This window comes from Amblyomma mixtum, chromosome 2 (genome assembly GCF_055824585.1).
Source record: "Amblyomma mixtum isolate Tamu chromosome 2, ASM5582458v1, whole genome shotgun sequence".
Taxonomy (NCBI): Eukaryota; Metazoa; Arthropoda; class Arachnida; order Ixodida; family Ixodidae; genus Amblyomma; species Amblyomma mixtum.
Genome location: NC_143013.1, coordinates 32,866,182 through 32,882,751, shown reverse-complemented (window position 1 = coordinate 32,882,751; position 16,570 = coordinate 32,866,182). Strand labels below are relative to the sequence as shown.

Here is a 16,570-nt window from a genome sequence, read left to right as displayed (position 1 = left end):
GGAAACACTGAAATCTACTGTCAGGGGGCTCGTTATGGGATATCGAGACGAGTATATAGTTCGTGTTGCTTCGCTTCTGCGTCAAAACGCGCCTGAACGGGAGACGGGGCGAGGCGTGAGAAGGACGTATGCAAACAACGTCGCGGTTTCGTCACGCGAACGTCCACATTTCGGTGTTGCCTTTCTTGGTTTGACTTCTTTTTTGGGGTAAATAAAGGTTTTTCGTGTTAAAGGAAACGCTAATAATGGAGTAATTACTCACTGACATCCACCCAAGCGCAGCCATACGGCTACAAAGGAAAGCTATACAGCTTACTCAGAAACTTCGTAGTTAAAGAAAAATCGTCCTGGTCTAGGGTTCGAACCCGGGGCCACCGCTTCACCGGAGCAGTCGCTTTACCAACTCAGCTAACTGTTACTGCGTGCTATGGCAGGGCGAGAGCGAATCGATCAATGACTCGAAATGTAGAAAGTGTTGGTCAGGTGTTTAGAGGCGCAGCTTTGTATGGCAGCGCTTGGGGGGATGTCAATGAGTAATTACTCCCTTATTAAAAATCTTCCCCCTCTTGGGGTTTCCCCTAAACATTTGACGGGAGGAAACGCTACTCTGCATGCCATAAATAAGTACACAGCCTTACAGCTTGAGTCGGAAAACATTTCGTACGCCTTAGCGTCCTTGGAGTATACAGAACACAGAATAATCGCCATTACCAGAATACGCGCAAATACGTGGAAATATTTCAGGACCGGTACGAGGCCAGCGTGCAGGTGCGAGGCGGCGCTGGGTTTGGCCAGAAGGGATAAAGGGATTCGACTGTCTTTGATTCCGCTGGAAAAAAAGGGACTGATTTGTAGTAAAGGTACACCGAGCCATGGCACATGCGAGTGAAGAGGGCTGGGAAACTAACTGTTATACTTTGATCAACTAGACAATATTACGTGCCAGCTATCTTTAACGAATTACCGGAGGATTTATTTTCTTTAACCACCCGCAAAAAACTGCGTGTTGCTGTTCAAGCGTTAGAGAACCTTTAACATGTACTAAAATCTTATCAGTACTTTTTCATAGTGTTCTGTGCCAAATTTTTTGTTCTTTATATTTACTTCTTTGAATTTTCTTTTGCCTCTGATGGAGCTCTGATGTAGCGCGAAGATTGCCGCGGCTGCCGGTTGTCGCCGCACAAGCCCACTTGTGGCTTCGGCGCTTCCGTTTTATGTATCTTCGAATTATACTGATTAAAGATTATTATTATTATTATTATTATTATTATTATTATTATTATTATTATTATTATTATTATTATTATTATTATTATTATTATTATTATTATTATTATTATTATTATTATTATTATTATTCGTCTCCTGCCCCGTTTAGGAAGAAGAAAAATATTTCGTGAGAAAGTACTTCGTAACGGCATTGCGCCTATAGAGAGAGCCCTACAGATTCCAAAACGCTTCTCTCGATCGGCAAATAGGCGTTTCAAGGCTCAGAAGTGCATTTGTAAATAAATAAATAAATAAATGAATAAAACCAAGAGCAAGAATGCAGGACTGTGCCACGCGCGAGGGCGGATATTCAGGCATACAGACACTTCACTTGGCAGCTGTCGTAATGTGCATCCGTTGCGAATTCCCGAATGCCAGTTGATCTCTCTTTTCTCTCTCTATTTAGCCTCCTTCTTTTTGACCTGTGAAAACCTAGGGTGCGCATTAGTTCAAAGTTCACCGGTAGTTTGACGTTGCGGCGCGGTTTCTATGCGTGCTCATTCAGGTCGGTCACTGGAGCAGGAAGCACTGCTTGCCTGCATACTTTTTTTTTTTAACGTCCCAAAGCGACTCAGGCTATGAGAGCCGCCGTAGTGGAGGGCTCCGGAAATTTCGACCACCTGGGGTTCTTTGACGTGCACTGACATTAACGTGCACTGCATACGCGAGCACCTTTCGCATAACACTCGGGCTTTGCCAACACCCAATTTGTGTTCTTTGTAAAAATCAATTCTTTCACTGGATCCCGGCCGCGGCGGCCGAATTTCGATGGAGGCGAAATTCTAGAGGCCCGTGTGTACTGTGCGATGTCAGTGCACGTTAAAGAACCCCAGGTGGTCGAAATTATCCGGAGCCCTCCACTACGGCGTCCCTCATAGCCTGAGTCGCTTCGGGACGTTTAATTCCATAAACCAAAGCAATTCTTTCACTCGTTCTCGCTGCGATGGCTTTTGTCCGGCAGCAAAGGACACACTTAGGGCTGAGGAAATTGCATTTTTAATTTTTTTTCCCACTACTCGACTCAAACTCGCAATGTCTACACCGAAAAATTACGATATACTTTAGCGACTAAAGTGGTGAAAGGCGAAAGCCTGAGTGCTGCACTCTGCTACGCGATTGTTGCTCATGTAGCGATGGATGCTGCCACGAGTAAAGTGAGCGAATACACTTTCACATTCTGTTGGTGCATTAATTAATTGCCAATTAATGACGCTTAATCTTTGCCTTTAGGAGTGGAACGCGACAGCGTGTTGTAGCGCTGCCAGGGAGTCCACGCGTAACGCCACCACCCGTTCGGCGCGATGCCTTGCCCTGAACGCAAAGCTTTTTGAGGAAAGGAAATGGCGCTGTAATTCTCTGTCATCTCGGTGGACACTTGAACTGCACCGTACAGGAAGGGAGGAAGTGGAGTGAAAAAAGAAATAGAAAGAGGAGCCGTAATGAAGAAAATGAAAATTGTATTTGAGGAAAGGAAATTATGCAGTAACTGTCTCACATATCTCGGTGGACACCAGTCGAAAGCGGGACACACTTTGTTCGCGACAATGATGAGCCGTTAAAGGCTTTCGTCTTAAAAGGACTCCATGATCACCGGAATAGTGGACACCTTTGTCGCGCTTTAAGCGACGTGGCGGTAGTGACCGACGTGCGCTGCATGCGTTGGAATTGACCACGTTCAGAAACGCGGCACTGAAGCCATAGGCCGTCGGCGTTCATTGTTCTCATTGGAAATGGCGTTGACAACGTTTTGGACTACGATGATTTTAAGGAGAGTAACTGGCTCCCTGGGTCAGTGGACGCCTGAATCGCGCTTTGAGGACCGAGCCGGAGTAACCGGATTCGTACCCGGCCGCGGCGGCCGCGTTTCAACGGAGGCGGAACGCAAGAGGAAACCGTGTGCTGTGCGATGTCAGTGCACGTAAAAGATCCTTAGGTGGTCGAAATTATTCCGGAGACCTGCACTACGGCGCCTCTTTCGCTCTTTCTTCTTTCACTCCCACCTTCCTCCCTTCCCTAACGGCGCAGTTCAGGTGTCCACCTAGAGATGTGTGAGACAGATACTGCGCCGTTTCCTTTCCTCAAAAAAACAATCTTTAGGTATACGTGGAACGGTGAGAGAGAAATGTGGGTTGCATGCGTTAACGCTGACGACGTTGTGGCAGACACGCGGCACTGCAGCAATAGGCCGCAGCGTTCTTTGGGCGAGAAAACTCTCGCGATCAGCCATTAACTGCCATCTGCCAAGGTGGCAGGTTGGACGCGCTGCCTATCCTGTCCGGAACACACCCAACGTTAGAGACGCCAAGCCGCATGTAGTTTCCCGATACGCCATAGTAGTAGTAGTAGTAGTAGAAAACTTTTATTTAGATCTTTTAAGAGATTCGCGGATTCGAAGCCTCCGTCGTCTTTCGTGGCGCCGGCGACTTGAGGCTTCTCTTCAGCAAGGTTGGGCCCCTAGTCCAGGGCTCCACTGAGTCGCGCTGCATCAGTAGCGTGCCGCACTAAGGCCCTTTGGGCCGCGAGCTCGCTGCTGGTGAGCCGGCTCTCCCATTGCTCCGCACTCGGGAATTCGTGTTGGTGGAATGCTTTATTTCGTTCGCACTCCCATGTGATGTGGTATAGTGTGGGTGTGTCGCCGCACCAGGGGCAGTTTGCTCTGTATTGTGTTGGTGACATCTTGTTATAGATGTACAAGTTGGGGAAGGAGTTTGTTTGTAGCCTACGCCAGCCGACTGCTTCCTCCCTCGTGAGGGCTTTGTGTGGTGGTGGGTACTTGAATCTAGTCCCTCTGTATAGTTGTAATGTCTCTGTGTATCCCCCCTCGCATGCTAGTAGCTGAAGCTCCAGAACATCTGACATGCCTGCTCGGTATGTAAGCCCTCGAGCTAGGCTGTCTGCTGTTTCGTTCCCCGCTACGCCTGCGTGGCCTGGGACCCAGATTATGTGTTGTATGGGTGTCTTCTCAGCAGAGGCTGCTGCCCCACTGATTATCCTGAGGGCCATGCCTGCCCTTCGTATAGTTTTTACACGTGTCTTTCGAGTCTGTTAAGATGTTTAGGGATCGGCCTTTCCTATAGCCTTCTGCTACCGCCAGCGCGACGGCAATTTCCTCGGCCTCCGTTATGCCCACGACCTCCACTGAGGCGCATGTGGCCATGTCTCCTGTGCTATTAACTACCACCGTAGCGGCTAAGCGCTTCCCTGCATGTACGTACATGGAGGCGTCCATATAGACTGTGTTCTCTGATCGGCCTAGCCTCCTTTCTATCTGCTCGGCCCTTGCTTTTCGTCTGTCCTCGTGTAGGTTAGGATCCATGTTTTTAGGCAGGGGTCCTACATTAAAGGTCTTTCTAAGGTCGTCCGGTACGTCCGCGTATCTGTCTATGAGTCCGCACGTGTTCCGACCCAACCTTCTCAGGAGCGCCATAGCTTTTTCTCTCTAACCAGGTTCAACAGTAGTTGAACCACACAGTTTTTAAGGCTAAAGCCTTTAATGGCTCATACTGTCGTGACCAAGACGTGTTAGCAAATTTGTCCGCGTTTCAGATCGGCCGAAATGGTCGTGACGTCACTGTGCGCGAATTTTGACGGGTGTCCACCGAAATATGTGAGACAGTTACTGCGAAATTTCCTTTCCTCAGGTATAATTTTCGACTGGTGTCCACTGAGATATCTGAGACAGTTACTGCGTAATTTCCTTTCCTCAAATACAATTTTCATTTTCTTCATTACGGCCCCTCTTTCTATTTCTTCTTTCACTCCACTTCCTCCCTTCCTGTACGGTGCAGTTCAAGTGTCCACCGAGATGACAGAGAATTACAGCGCCATTTCCTTTCCTCAAAAAGCGTTGCGTTCAGGGCAAGGCATCGCGCCGAACGGGTGGTGGCGTTCCGTGGACTCCCTGGCAGCGCTACAACACGCTGTCGCGTTCCACTCCTAAAGGCAAAGATTAAGCGTCATTAATTGGCAGTTAATTAATGCACCAACAGAATGTGAAATGAACAATCGCGTAGCAGAATGCACCACTCATGCTTTCGCCTTTCACCACTTTAGCCGCTAAAGTTCCTCGTAATTTTTTGCTGCCCGTGCTTGTTTGGGCCACCAGCAAAGAATGCAAAATAAAATTATGATGGTGATTATTATTATTATTAATTATTATTATTATTATTATTATTGTTGTTGTTGTTGTTGTTAGCGTGCCGCGCGCGTACCACTGCGTGCAGTATGAGAGGGAACAAAGTATGCAGGCATAGTCTTGATGCACACATATTGAAAGATCAGAGGAAAGAGAAAAAGGAAAGAAAGACGCGCGTCGCAGCAACAACCGCGTCCGCCGAAGCGGACGCTGCTGAAAAAACAGATAAGCGTCCGAAGCCGCGATCTCTCCACCGATAAGCTCACTTTTTTCTGTTTTCTGATTACTTTTTCTCTTGGCATGTGATACCCGAGAGTCATTCTCAGGTTTAGTTGACGAATAACCGAGAAATTTGTACTTTTATTTAAAGTGGTTGCTCCCTTTCGTATTGCGCACGGAGGTACCGGCAGTTTTGAAGCGAAAAGCTTCACTACCCGCACCCCAGCCGCGCTTCGCGTGAGCCGTCGGAGCCAAGATTTGCCACAGCTGCGCATGCGCGAAACCGAGTGACGTCACACGCGACACACACAAAAATAAATAAATAGAAGACAAACAGTGCGCCAGGAAAAACACATCTCGGTCGACACCCGAAACGCGCCGTAGGGGAAGGAAAATGAAAAGAAAATTGGTTTTAAGGAAAGGAAATGACGCCTATCTCTCTCATACCCCGGTGGATACCCGAGTGAGTGAGTGAAAACTTTATTGTATCTTTCAAGGGATTCGCGGTTGCGAAGTCTCCGTCGTCTTCTCTGGCGCTGGCGATTTGAGGCTTCTCGTCAGCAAGGGTGGGCCCCTATTCCAAGGCTCCACTGAGTCGTGCTGCATCAGTCGCGTGCTGCACTAAGGCCCTTTGGGTCGCGAGCTCGCCGCTGGTGAGCCGACTCTCCCATTGCTCCGCACTCGGGTGTTCGTGTTGGTGGAATGCCTTGTTGCGTTCGCATTCCCACGCGATATGATAAAGTGTAGGTGTGGCATCGCACCAAGGGCAGGTGGCTCTGTATTGTGTCGGGAACATCTTATTATGTGTAGGTTAGGAAAGGAGTTGGTCTGTAATCTGCGCCAGCCGGTCGCTTCCTCCTTTGTTAGGGCTTTGTGTGGTGGTGGATATCTAATTCTAGTTCCCCTATGCAAGTGCAAGGTCTCTGCGTATCCCCCCTCGCAAGCCTATAGGCGGAGCTCCGGAGCATTTGACTGCCCTGCTCGGAATGCGTTACCTCGAGCTAGGCTGTCTGCCCTTTCGTTCCCCACTATGCCCGCGTGGCCCGGGATCCAGATTAGGTTATGCCTGGGTTTCTCCTCGGCGGAGGTTACCCCGCTGAGTATTTTAAGGGCTGTTCTGCTGATCCTGCCCCTCGTGTAGTTCCTACACGTCTCCTTCGAGTCCGTCAGTATGTTGAGAGATCGGCCCGTTCTGTAGCCTTCTGCTGCCGCCAGCGCAACGGCAATCTCTTCGGCCTCCGCTGTGCCGGCGACCTTTGCCGTGGCACACGTGATCATGTTTCCTTCCTTGTTTACCACTGCCGTCGCGGCTACGCGTTCTCTCTCGCGCGGATATACGGCAGCGTCCGTGTGTACGGTGTTGTCTAACTGGGCTAGCGTTCTCTCCACGTACTCGGCCCTCGCTTTTCGTCTGTTTTCGTGAAGATTGGGGTCCATGTTTTTCGGCAATGGTCCTACGTTAATGGTTTTCCTAAGGTGGTCCGGTACGTCCGCGTATCTGTCTACCAGTCCGCTCGTGTCCCGTCCCAACCTTCTTAGGAGCGCTCGTCCCGTGGGGGTGCCTCTGAGTCTCGTGGTTTGCGTTCCCAGCAGAGCTTCGGCGAGCTCGATGAAGGTGTTGCTGATGCCTAGCTGGAGCAACTTTTCGTTCGACGTGTACTTGGGTAGGTGCAGAGCAGTCCTGTACGCCTTCCTGAGAATGATGTCGGCTTGCTCTCTTTCCGCCTTGGTCTTCGCGTGGTACGGCAGGGAGTACGTGACTCGGCTGACAATTAGGCTGTTAACTAGCTTGAGAGTGTCGTCGTCTCTCATTCCATATCTCTTTTGGGAGACTCTGTTGATCATACGGCCCACCTGCTCTGCCGCCTTACTCAGCAGGCTGATGGTGTGGCTGCATTTCCGGCTTCCTTGCAACCACATGCCCAGGATCCTTATCATGTTCTTTTCCGGGATGTTCTGTCCCTCGAGAACGACCTCCAATGTCGCTTGGGTTGGATGCTTGCCGACCCTGAGGAGTTCCGACTTCTCCGCCGAACCTCGCCGTAAGGGCCTTAAGGAAAATGAAATGAAAACTGTTTTTAAGGAAAGGAAGTGCCTGTCTCTCATATCTTGCTGTACACCCGAAAGGAATGGACAAACAGTACACGTCTCTAAAGCAACCTTTTTAGACAGCACCGTATTCACTACACACGCATCTCCTCCTCCGCCTCCGTACAGGCAGTGTGTGGACGGTTGGTTGGTTGGTTGGGACTGAGAGAATGATGAAAAGGAAAGTGCACGGGCCTGCCGACTGGCTCAAGCCGAGCCACCACCACTGCCACGTGCAGATAGAAGAAAGTTGAAAGATAAGAGGAAAGAGAAAACGAGAGAGCAAAGACGCGCGTCGCAGAAGAAACAGATACACGGCCGTAGCCCGAAGGCTGCCCTGTGTGGACGGCCGAACGCCTCCACCGTTATCATGGTGCTCCCAGTGCATTTTGCGCCAACTGCGACAGCCGTGACGTCAAACCAAGCGCAACTGCAGCTTTTAGTTTGTATATTCAGGCTTAACCAGAGCTAAGCCACTGCCTATTTTTTTCTTCTTCCTCTATTTACGCTGTTCTTCATACGCACTTGGTTCGCCCACCAACACGACGCCTATAGGTCGAGTGTAACCGCATACTTCGCTTAGCGACTCGTCGATCAGTTCAGTCCTGCTCCGTTCATACGCCTCCTTCTCCTAAATTCAAGTATTGCGCAATCGTATCGTGCAATGCGTTACTAGCTGCCAACGCGTGACGTCTGTGCGCCCGCGGTGCGAAGTAACGACCCCGTCGCGGATCGATGTCGCGTGAGAGGAAAGGCTTCGAAATGTCTGCTCCGTAAAGGACGGACGCCTGCGCGCCTTGCGCAACGCAATATAGTTTGGGCGTGCGTGAGTGAGTGCGTTTTGTTTTAGCGGTCTTGCTTTCTTCTTCCGCTTCTTTCCCATTTCTTGTTTTCGTTCGTCTCTTTCTTTACCATCGTTTGTTCCTCTCCTCGTGACAGTGCACCGACTAGCCCAGCGGCAAATCTCCAGTGATGCGTCATTGTAGCGGCAATATGGAAGCTAACACAAAACAAACATTCAACAAATGCTTGCTCCATAAGCGTATGTGAGAAGTTCTTTTTTTCGTTTGGTTTTCTCCTGAGGAATACAGTCTAAACAGAAGGGAAAAAAAGGGGGAGTAAGCAGTCTTCAAGCAAATGAAATAGAAGACAGATGACTCCCCTTTGTTTACAATGTACACGGAGGACATTTTAAACTTAACCCTTTAAGACACTTTGTGCACAGTTGTGTACATTGCCAAGTCACAACATTTTGTGAGAGTGTTAACCCTTTACACTAATTATTTCGTTGCATACGATGCTAGAAACATTCATATTGTCACTGCGGTGTTTTTTTAGGACATGTAGCTAGTTCGGTAATTAATGTTTCACAAAACTGTTAACTTAGCCGTGCGTGCTTCAACGTTGCCACGAAGGCTGATTTTGCCGTTTTATTTGGGGTTTGTGACGAGAAGTGCAGCTTTGGAAAAAAAAAAAATTTCCTTGACTTCAAAATTCTCACATCGCCAATTCGACAGACGCCATTGATTAGCAGCGAGCGGTAATACTTCACCACCACGATGTATGCATCCATCCAAGCACAGATGTGTACAGAGTGCATTGGCGTAACAAGTGGATGCTTCCGCCAGTGGGCATCTAGCTGCGCTCAGTGATACGGGTGGATATTTTCGTCTTACTTACCTTTCTGTGTCGAGTACTTTTTCTCCTGCTTTTTGTTCACGAAAAAAAAAAAATACATGTTGCGACAGAAAAGTACGTCCGAAAGGAATTTTGTGCCGTATCGGGAACCATCCCGCTCGTTGACGCTGGAGGAAATGACAGCGAAATGACGGAACGTAACCATTATATACTTCGGCCAGCCTTCAACACGTGAGTGAAGAAGTGAAGGATGGGATGTCGTCAGAAGATGATATTTCCGCGTGGAATTTAGGAATATATTCAATGAAAGAAGTGATCTCTGCTGTTATAGAACTGACACGGTGGTAAGAAAAAAAAAAGCCTAGATGGCAGCCTATCTGAGCCAGACGACGGGGCCTGCCGGCCGCGAGCTTCTTTCACTTCCTTCCTAGCCCGGATATTCATCGTCATATCCGAACCGCTTGGACCTTGTAGGAAATAGCGCGCGGGGCACATGTTCAGTTGCGACATTAGGCCTGATCACAGGAACTCGATAGAGGCGAGTCGAGTTTGCTTGCCGGGTAAAAAAACCAGTTGTCGGGTTCATGTAAACGCTCTCGGGTCGAGTAAAATGAGCGGCAGAACGAGTCGAGTCAACTCACCTGCAGGGGGTGAGTTAACTCGCTTGACCCGCGTTTCTAAAAGCACTGAGTCGAAGAGTCGGGTTAGCGGGAGGGGAGAGGATAAATGCGAACCTATTTTTCGCCTGCGCCGCCATCTTGGAGGCTGCTACTGCCTCTCCCGTTTGCGCTGTTTGACGCTTGGTGTCGCTGGAGTTGAAACGGTCTCGACTCGCTAAAATCGAGTTCATGTAAACACACAGTCGTCGAGTTGGGCTGGCCTTGCTCACCTCGATCCCCTGACTCGACCCTCCGCTGTCGGGTTCATGTAAACGCCGACATTGAACATGATCGGAGAGAAGTGTGCATTATCTGCAGGCAATGCTGAATGAATAGAGCCTCCGCTTGGATCCGCTCCATCGAAGCAGGAAGCAAACCACAGTCATCCCATAGCTCCCATGAAAGGTCGTACGTCAGCTATGAATGATTCATTCTTTCCAGATTCAATAGCCCGATGGAATGCCCTGCCTGATCATATTGCTTCTTGCACAGATCGAGCAATTTTCCGTACTGAATTAGCGAGTCACCTGTGTCTTACGTGATGTATTCGGCTTTATCAAATAATCTGATCCTGTGTTGCTGTCTCCTTTCATGTTTTTTTTGCTTTGTTTCGTTCATTTGCTTTTTTGTTTTTGTTGAGCTGGTATCATATGTTGTTACACACTGTTCTTGCCCCCGCCTTATGTAATGCCCACGGGCCCCTAAGGCTTCAATAAATGAAATGAAATGAAATGAATGGCGCAGCCTGGCGCCTATACATGCTCCACAAGCGTAGGCTACTCGCCGTAGCTGCTGGATGCAATTCGGTGATCTTCGGAGGAGGAGGATTAGCCTGCCCCATGAAACCCTCGCAAGAGAGGGAGAGAGAGGGATATTGTAAATAAAATGAAACAAGTAACCATGTCTGCGCCCTGCGCGCCTGCGCAGTAGCGGCCTCAGTAGTTATGGTAAAACCACAATCGGCGCCGTGCACATCAGTCGCGTTGCGAGAGGGCCATCAAAGCAAATGCAGCAGTTGCAAAAACACGGTGTGGGCGAGCTAATGCTGATCATCCGCTTTTTTTTTTTTTTGCACTCTAGGTTTTTCAGTCATAAATGCCACAAAGAGCCACAAAAAGCCAAACAATCAAACTTTGCAAAGAACAAAACACGATGGAGTTGTCTGCAGCGTCCGGTTCAAAAAACCGCACCATATTGGTATTTTACCCGGCAATGTGGCTTCGCCCAGCGCACCGGCGCTGTGAGGCGAAACCACCTTGCGGGCGTGGCGCCGCTCCTTCGTTTAGTTGAGCATAGTGGTGTTCTGGGCCAGTTGGTAAAGCATGTTTAAGGGAGGCGTAGCGCGAAAAAAAGACAGGGACGAGAGAGACAAGAGAGCGAGAGAGCGCTGGTCCTGTGTCTTTTGTCTCTCTCGTCCCTGTCTTTTTTTCGCGCTACGCCTCCCTTAAACTTCGTCTAGTTGCTCCAGGTAATGAACCTGTGTGCACTTTCTGGCAGCGTTTGTTACAGCTGGCAGTAACTGGTTGGCACTGTGCCGTGTTGGATGCTTGACTGACCATCTAGCATGGCATGACGGGAAAATGGCGCGAATTTCAAACCTCCAGACCCCTCTTCTCTTTTGTAGGGGATGGAGTGACAGCTGTCGCACTCCCTCGGTGCCTGTATCACATGGCTGTGGATTGCGCGTTCTTACTAACAGGCAGTTGGGCAAACACGGCAGCGCGCCACTCTTATTGGTTAGGCGGTGATCACGTGTCCCTCGAGGGATGACGTAATTGAGCGTGCCCGCCGCGGTGGCTCGGTGGTTACGGTGCTCGGCTGCTCACCCGAAAGACGCGGGTTCGATCCCGGCCGCGGCGGTCGAATTTTCGATGGAGGCGAAATTCTAGAGGCCCGTGTACTGTGCAATGTCTGTGCACGTTAAAGAACCCCGGGTGGTCGAAATTTCCGGAGCCCTTCTCTACGGCGTCCCTCATAGCCCGAGTCGCTTTGGGACGTTAAAACCCAACAAACCAACCAATTGGGCGTTGTGTTGCGATGCACGTGTCACTGCTACAGTGACGCCACCACGAAATTCGAAAAGCATCTGCAAAACTGCTGCTACTGCAGAACACTATACCTCGCTGACTTATTATCTTGTGCGCACCTGTCTTGAGTATTGGGTGGTGGTGGTATTGGGAGTTTTGGTAGAGTTCCATCGGCCGCACGATCCAAGGTCAGGAGCAGCGCACATTTCGTTGGGTCGCTTTGAGACGCGTTCTTGCTCCTTGCTGATTCTGACGCCTTGGAGCTGGCCGGCCTGTTCTGTTTCCGACACTGCCATCTGTTACGGAGGCACTCTTTAATTTTGAGGAAAAAGCCATTTTGGTTTTCAGAGGTTGACCTCCGTGTTACAGACAAGTTTCTAGGTTTTGCACGTGAAACAAGAATTCGACGGCTACCAACAGTTTTGTTTTGCATATTTAACCGCGCGGCAAGGAAGAAGAAAAATGCCGTTTTTTCAAAACGCATCCTCGGACCGAAAGAGTGCTTTACAGGACAAACACTTTACTCACACCCGCTATATTCGGAGGTCGTGGGTTCGGATCCCACCGGCGGCATGTGGTTGTTTTTTCTTCTGCTTTTCTAATCAATTAGCTTTAAGCGATGACATATTCAGTAATATTCTAAATTGATCAACACCACAAAATAAATAAATTAAAAAAAAATTCCCTGTGCCCCTTGGTTTCTGTGGCTGTTGGCTTCTGTCATATTTACAACGAGCCCCTCACTCCCCTTCCTTGTTTGCTTACCCGCTATATTCGTAAGATGAGTGCGTCCAGTTAGAAAAAAATCACCCACTTCAGGAATATATGAGTATACGTATATTTCAGAGTAACAAAAAACCTTCAAGAACGGTGAAATCGAAAAACATGCGTCAGGCAAGGATTGGGTGCGCACTTCCGGCAAGCAGCGCTGAGAATGCCCTTTCTTTCTGAGATTCCACCGCCATGGCGCACCGAGTCACAGATCTCCCTTCCGCTTTGCATATATACCAGGCAGCACTCCGTATATAGTGTCTGAGCTTGAACAGTGCGACTCCCGCACCGATTGTACCGAATAATGACCATGACACTATTGCGAGGACCTTAGGTGGCATGGTATATTCTACTCCTCAAATTCTGTGTCTATATTTTCGTTGAAAACATTCCTCTGTGTAATATAGTTGCGAGGCTGTGTGTCCTCAAGCAGTTTAGAGTCAACTGCAAACTCCGCAGTGCATGGAAATGTGCGCTAAGTGAGCAGTACTTGTTGCCGCGAGTGTTGTTTGTTTTATTATCCGAGAAGCTAGAGCAGCGGCAGTGTTCTTGTTCAACACGGGGAAACGGAAAAGAAGACAGGACAGCGCACATCTTTGAATGCGCGTTTTAGGCTTGCGCTGCCGCTCTCGTTTTTCGAAAGGCATATGTAGGCTAATCAGACGTTCACGCGGTTCTCCGCCCCTGAACATGCAGCGGTATGCGCGGTTGACGGCGCGGTTGACGCACGTAACGTTGTGGTACCTCTTTGTCCGGCGCAGATGGAGTCCGAGGACGAGGAGCGCATCTCCCGCATCTTACGCATGCAGCGCCAGCACCGCGAGCAGCTGCTGCACGAGATGTCCCCCGCTGCCGCGGCGGCCGCGGCTGCGGCGGCGGCGGCGGCCAACGCGACCGGGTCGACGCAGGACAACTCCAGGCACCACCACCACCACCACCAACAGCAGCACTCGCCGCAGCAGCAGCACACGCCGTCCGGGAACCGAAGGCGTGAGCCGTGCTGTTCGCTGTTCTCCTTTCGATGTCGCCGTTGTTGTTCTATAGCTGGTGTTACGTGAACGCCCATTTCCTTATTTTGGGTGGTGTTGTTCTTGTTCGCTATTTATCGCCGTGCGCATCCTCGTTCTCCTCGAACGGGAAATGGCTGATGGCCAGTGTTTGTGGCCTGGCCAAAGTACTGGGCTGTGACGAAGTTTGAAAAAAAAAAAATTCAGATTTATTATTTTTTTTTCTCACAGAGTGGTAGTGCGACTGTCAGTTATGCGCAGAATATTAGGACACAAAATTACGGGATCCTGGGCGGGACCTCGTGTGTGCGAAAGCTGAAACTAAGCGCAGCAATGGCCGACAGTGGTTCATAGATGTCAGAAGACATAGAACGATAGCTTAAAATGTCAGTTCGGACTAAATGACAACATCCGTTGTTTGCTTTTAAAGACCGGTAAATATGTTACTCGTTTTTTTTTTTTTCGTTTCAAAATGTGACTTTCTGAAAAATAGATGACTGAGAACTGAATAAATAGCGACCGCAAAGACGAGGTTATAATATCAAAATGGGAATTCAACTCTGCGAGATGGAAGAATTTAACGAGGGCAGAGTGCCTCCGAGAGCGCAGAATAAGACAGAAGGGAAACGAATCATCCGGGGACAGGAGACATAATTTGGAGGATACAGGAACAGTGTAAAATTTTATAGAAGCAACTAGCTGCCTCGATTCTGGTAGAGTTTTTTCTGTGCGCCGAAGCGCATGTTTCTGCGACGCCCGAATAGAGTGAGTCCAAGGGAAAGAACGACGTAAGCGGACAGACTCAGGCCGCTGTCGAAGCGAAATCCACTTTCTCCTCTCCCCCCCCCCCCCCCCCTCCCCGAAGAAAGGATGGAGGATGAGAAGAGAAAAAGAAAGCTTCTCCTCAGTGAGAGGAAGTTGTGGGCTCTGGTTCGGCAGATAGCAGGCAGAACAGAGGGGCAACGCCTTATCAAACTGGTGCAGGTGAAGGTTAGATGGCAGAATGCGAAAACTGCCATCATCGCCAAAGTTTGCTGCTGTGGGTCAACAGAAAGGGGCTGGTGCTCAAAAGAACTAATCATAGTGAATTCGGTAATATATCGTCGCTCTATAAGGGTGTTTTTTTTAACTGTTTACAGATTTTTAAAAAGAAGGCGATGATAGTATCGTGAATGCCGCCTTCAAGGAATGTATATTCGGCTCGGCGGACAAAAGATAAGGAAGTAGCGGTCAAAGCTAATTAATTAATTAGCCAAATTTCGTTAACATTTTTTAACTCTTCACTTTACGCTGCATATTGCAATCACAATATTGAAGTCTGTAATGATTCAAAGCTAATACGATTTGCAGCATGTCCCCTAAGTGCAACAGGTATTGAGATATTCGCGATTGAATTTTCAGCCTTTTCGGATCCGATTCGGGAACTGAACGCTCAGAGTCCGCCGGAAATCCCGTCCACGATACCATGATACTACGCAAGAGAGTGACGAAATGATGACGTCAATCGACGGAAGCAAGGCTGTAGCTGCGACTGCGGCAGGCAGGCGCTCGACAAGAGCGCATCGCTGCTTCCGGGAGCAGCACGCGCCTTTTTTTCGTCATTGGCATTGAACTTGGAGGCATGTTTCCTGCCATCAGTGGCTTCGAAAAAGCAGCACGGTGATAACGCGCAAAATTTCCCTTTCCGCTCTGGCTCGGCCAAGAAAGGAACGGTGTGCAAGTTGTTTGCTTGCGCTTTATTATTTTGCATCCAAAGTAACTTCAAAAGACGTGAACTGATGACTCTAGCCCCGTCGTATCTCGGTAGCTATGTTTTATACATCAGTAACGCTCAAAGTGCTCGCCTTCAACCGCCACGCACGCCATGAATTTCTCCTTCATGGACTGCAGCACTCGTTTCACGACCTGGGGGGGTATATTCGCACATGCCTTGATGATACTTTCTTTGAGGTCTGCCACGTCTTCAGGTTCAGTTGCGTAGACTTCGTAACCCCAAAGAAAGAAGTCTAATGGAGTTAGGTCGGGTGACCTAGGTGGCCAGAACATGATTCCACCGCGCCCTATACACAGACCGGGCAAGTTGCTGTCGAACCAATGCCTTGCACGCGACGAGAAGTGCGCAGGCGCCCCATCGGGCTGAAACCACGAGCCGTGGACTTGACTTAACGGGATCTCGGACATGAAATCGCTGACAGCACCACTTAGAATGCTCGCTGTGTATGACTTTGCTGATAGATTTTCTTCCAGAAAGTACGGCCCCACTACTCGATTTGAGTAAATACCACACCAGACATTCACTGACCACCGGTCTTGTTGATGGTGTTCCCGGAGCCAGAGCGGGTTCTGATCAGACCAGTAGTGGGCGTTGTGTACACTGAGTTCCCCACTACGGCAAAAGTGGGCCTCGTCCGTCCACAGAACTTTCCTAAAAAAAGTCTGAGTCTTCGTCACATTTGATCAACGCCGAGTTGCTGAATTCATACCGCTTTCTATAATCGTCTTCACCGAGATCCTGATGCAGCGATATGTGCTAAGGAACTATGCTTCTTCAGCACTTTCCAGACTGAATAACGGGAGGATCCAACGGCCTCGACGATTTGACGGATACTGGCTTCGGGGTATGCACAAAACGTAGGCGAGAACATTTATATCGAATTCTTCACTCAGGATAACTCCCTTTGCCTTCCTTGAATGAAGCACAGAGCCTGTGGTCCGGAACAGTTAGTGCATTTTAGCGAACATCGTATGTGACGGAAC

At 49.2% G+C, this 16,570-nt stretch overlaps 1 protein-coding gene across 1 annotated transcript in view; it reads left to right on the top strand.

The window, feature by feature from the left end:
- The window catches only part of Cep97 (centrosomal protein 97kDa), a 154,115-nt gene that overhangs the window by 121,430 nt on the left and 16,115 nt on the right, over positions 1-16,570 (top strand). The window contains exon 9 of the mRNA XM_089567587.1: positions 13,568-13,796. Coding sequence (XP_089423713.1) covers positions 13,568-13,796 — 229 coding nt within the window. The remainder of the gene's footprint in view (positions 1-13,567; positions 13,797-16,570) is intronic.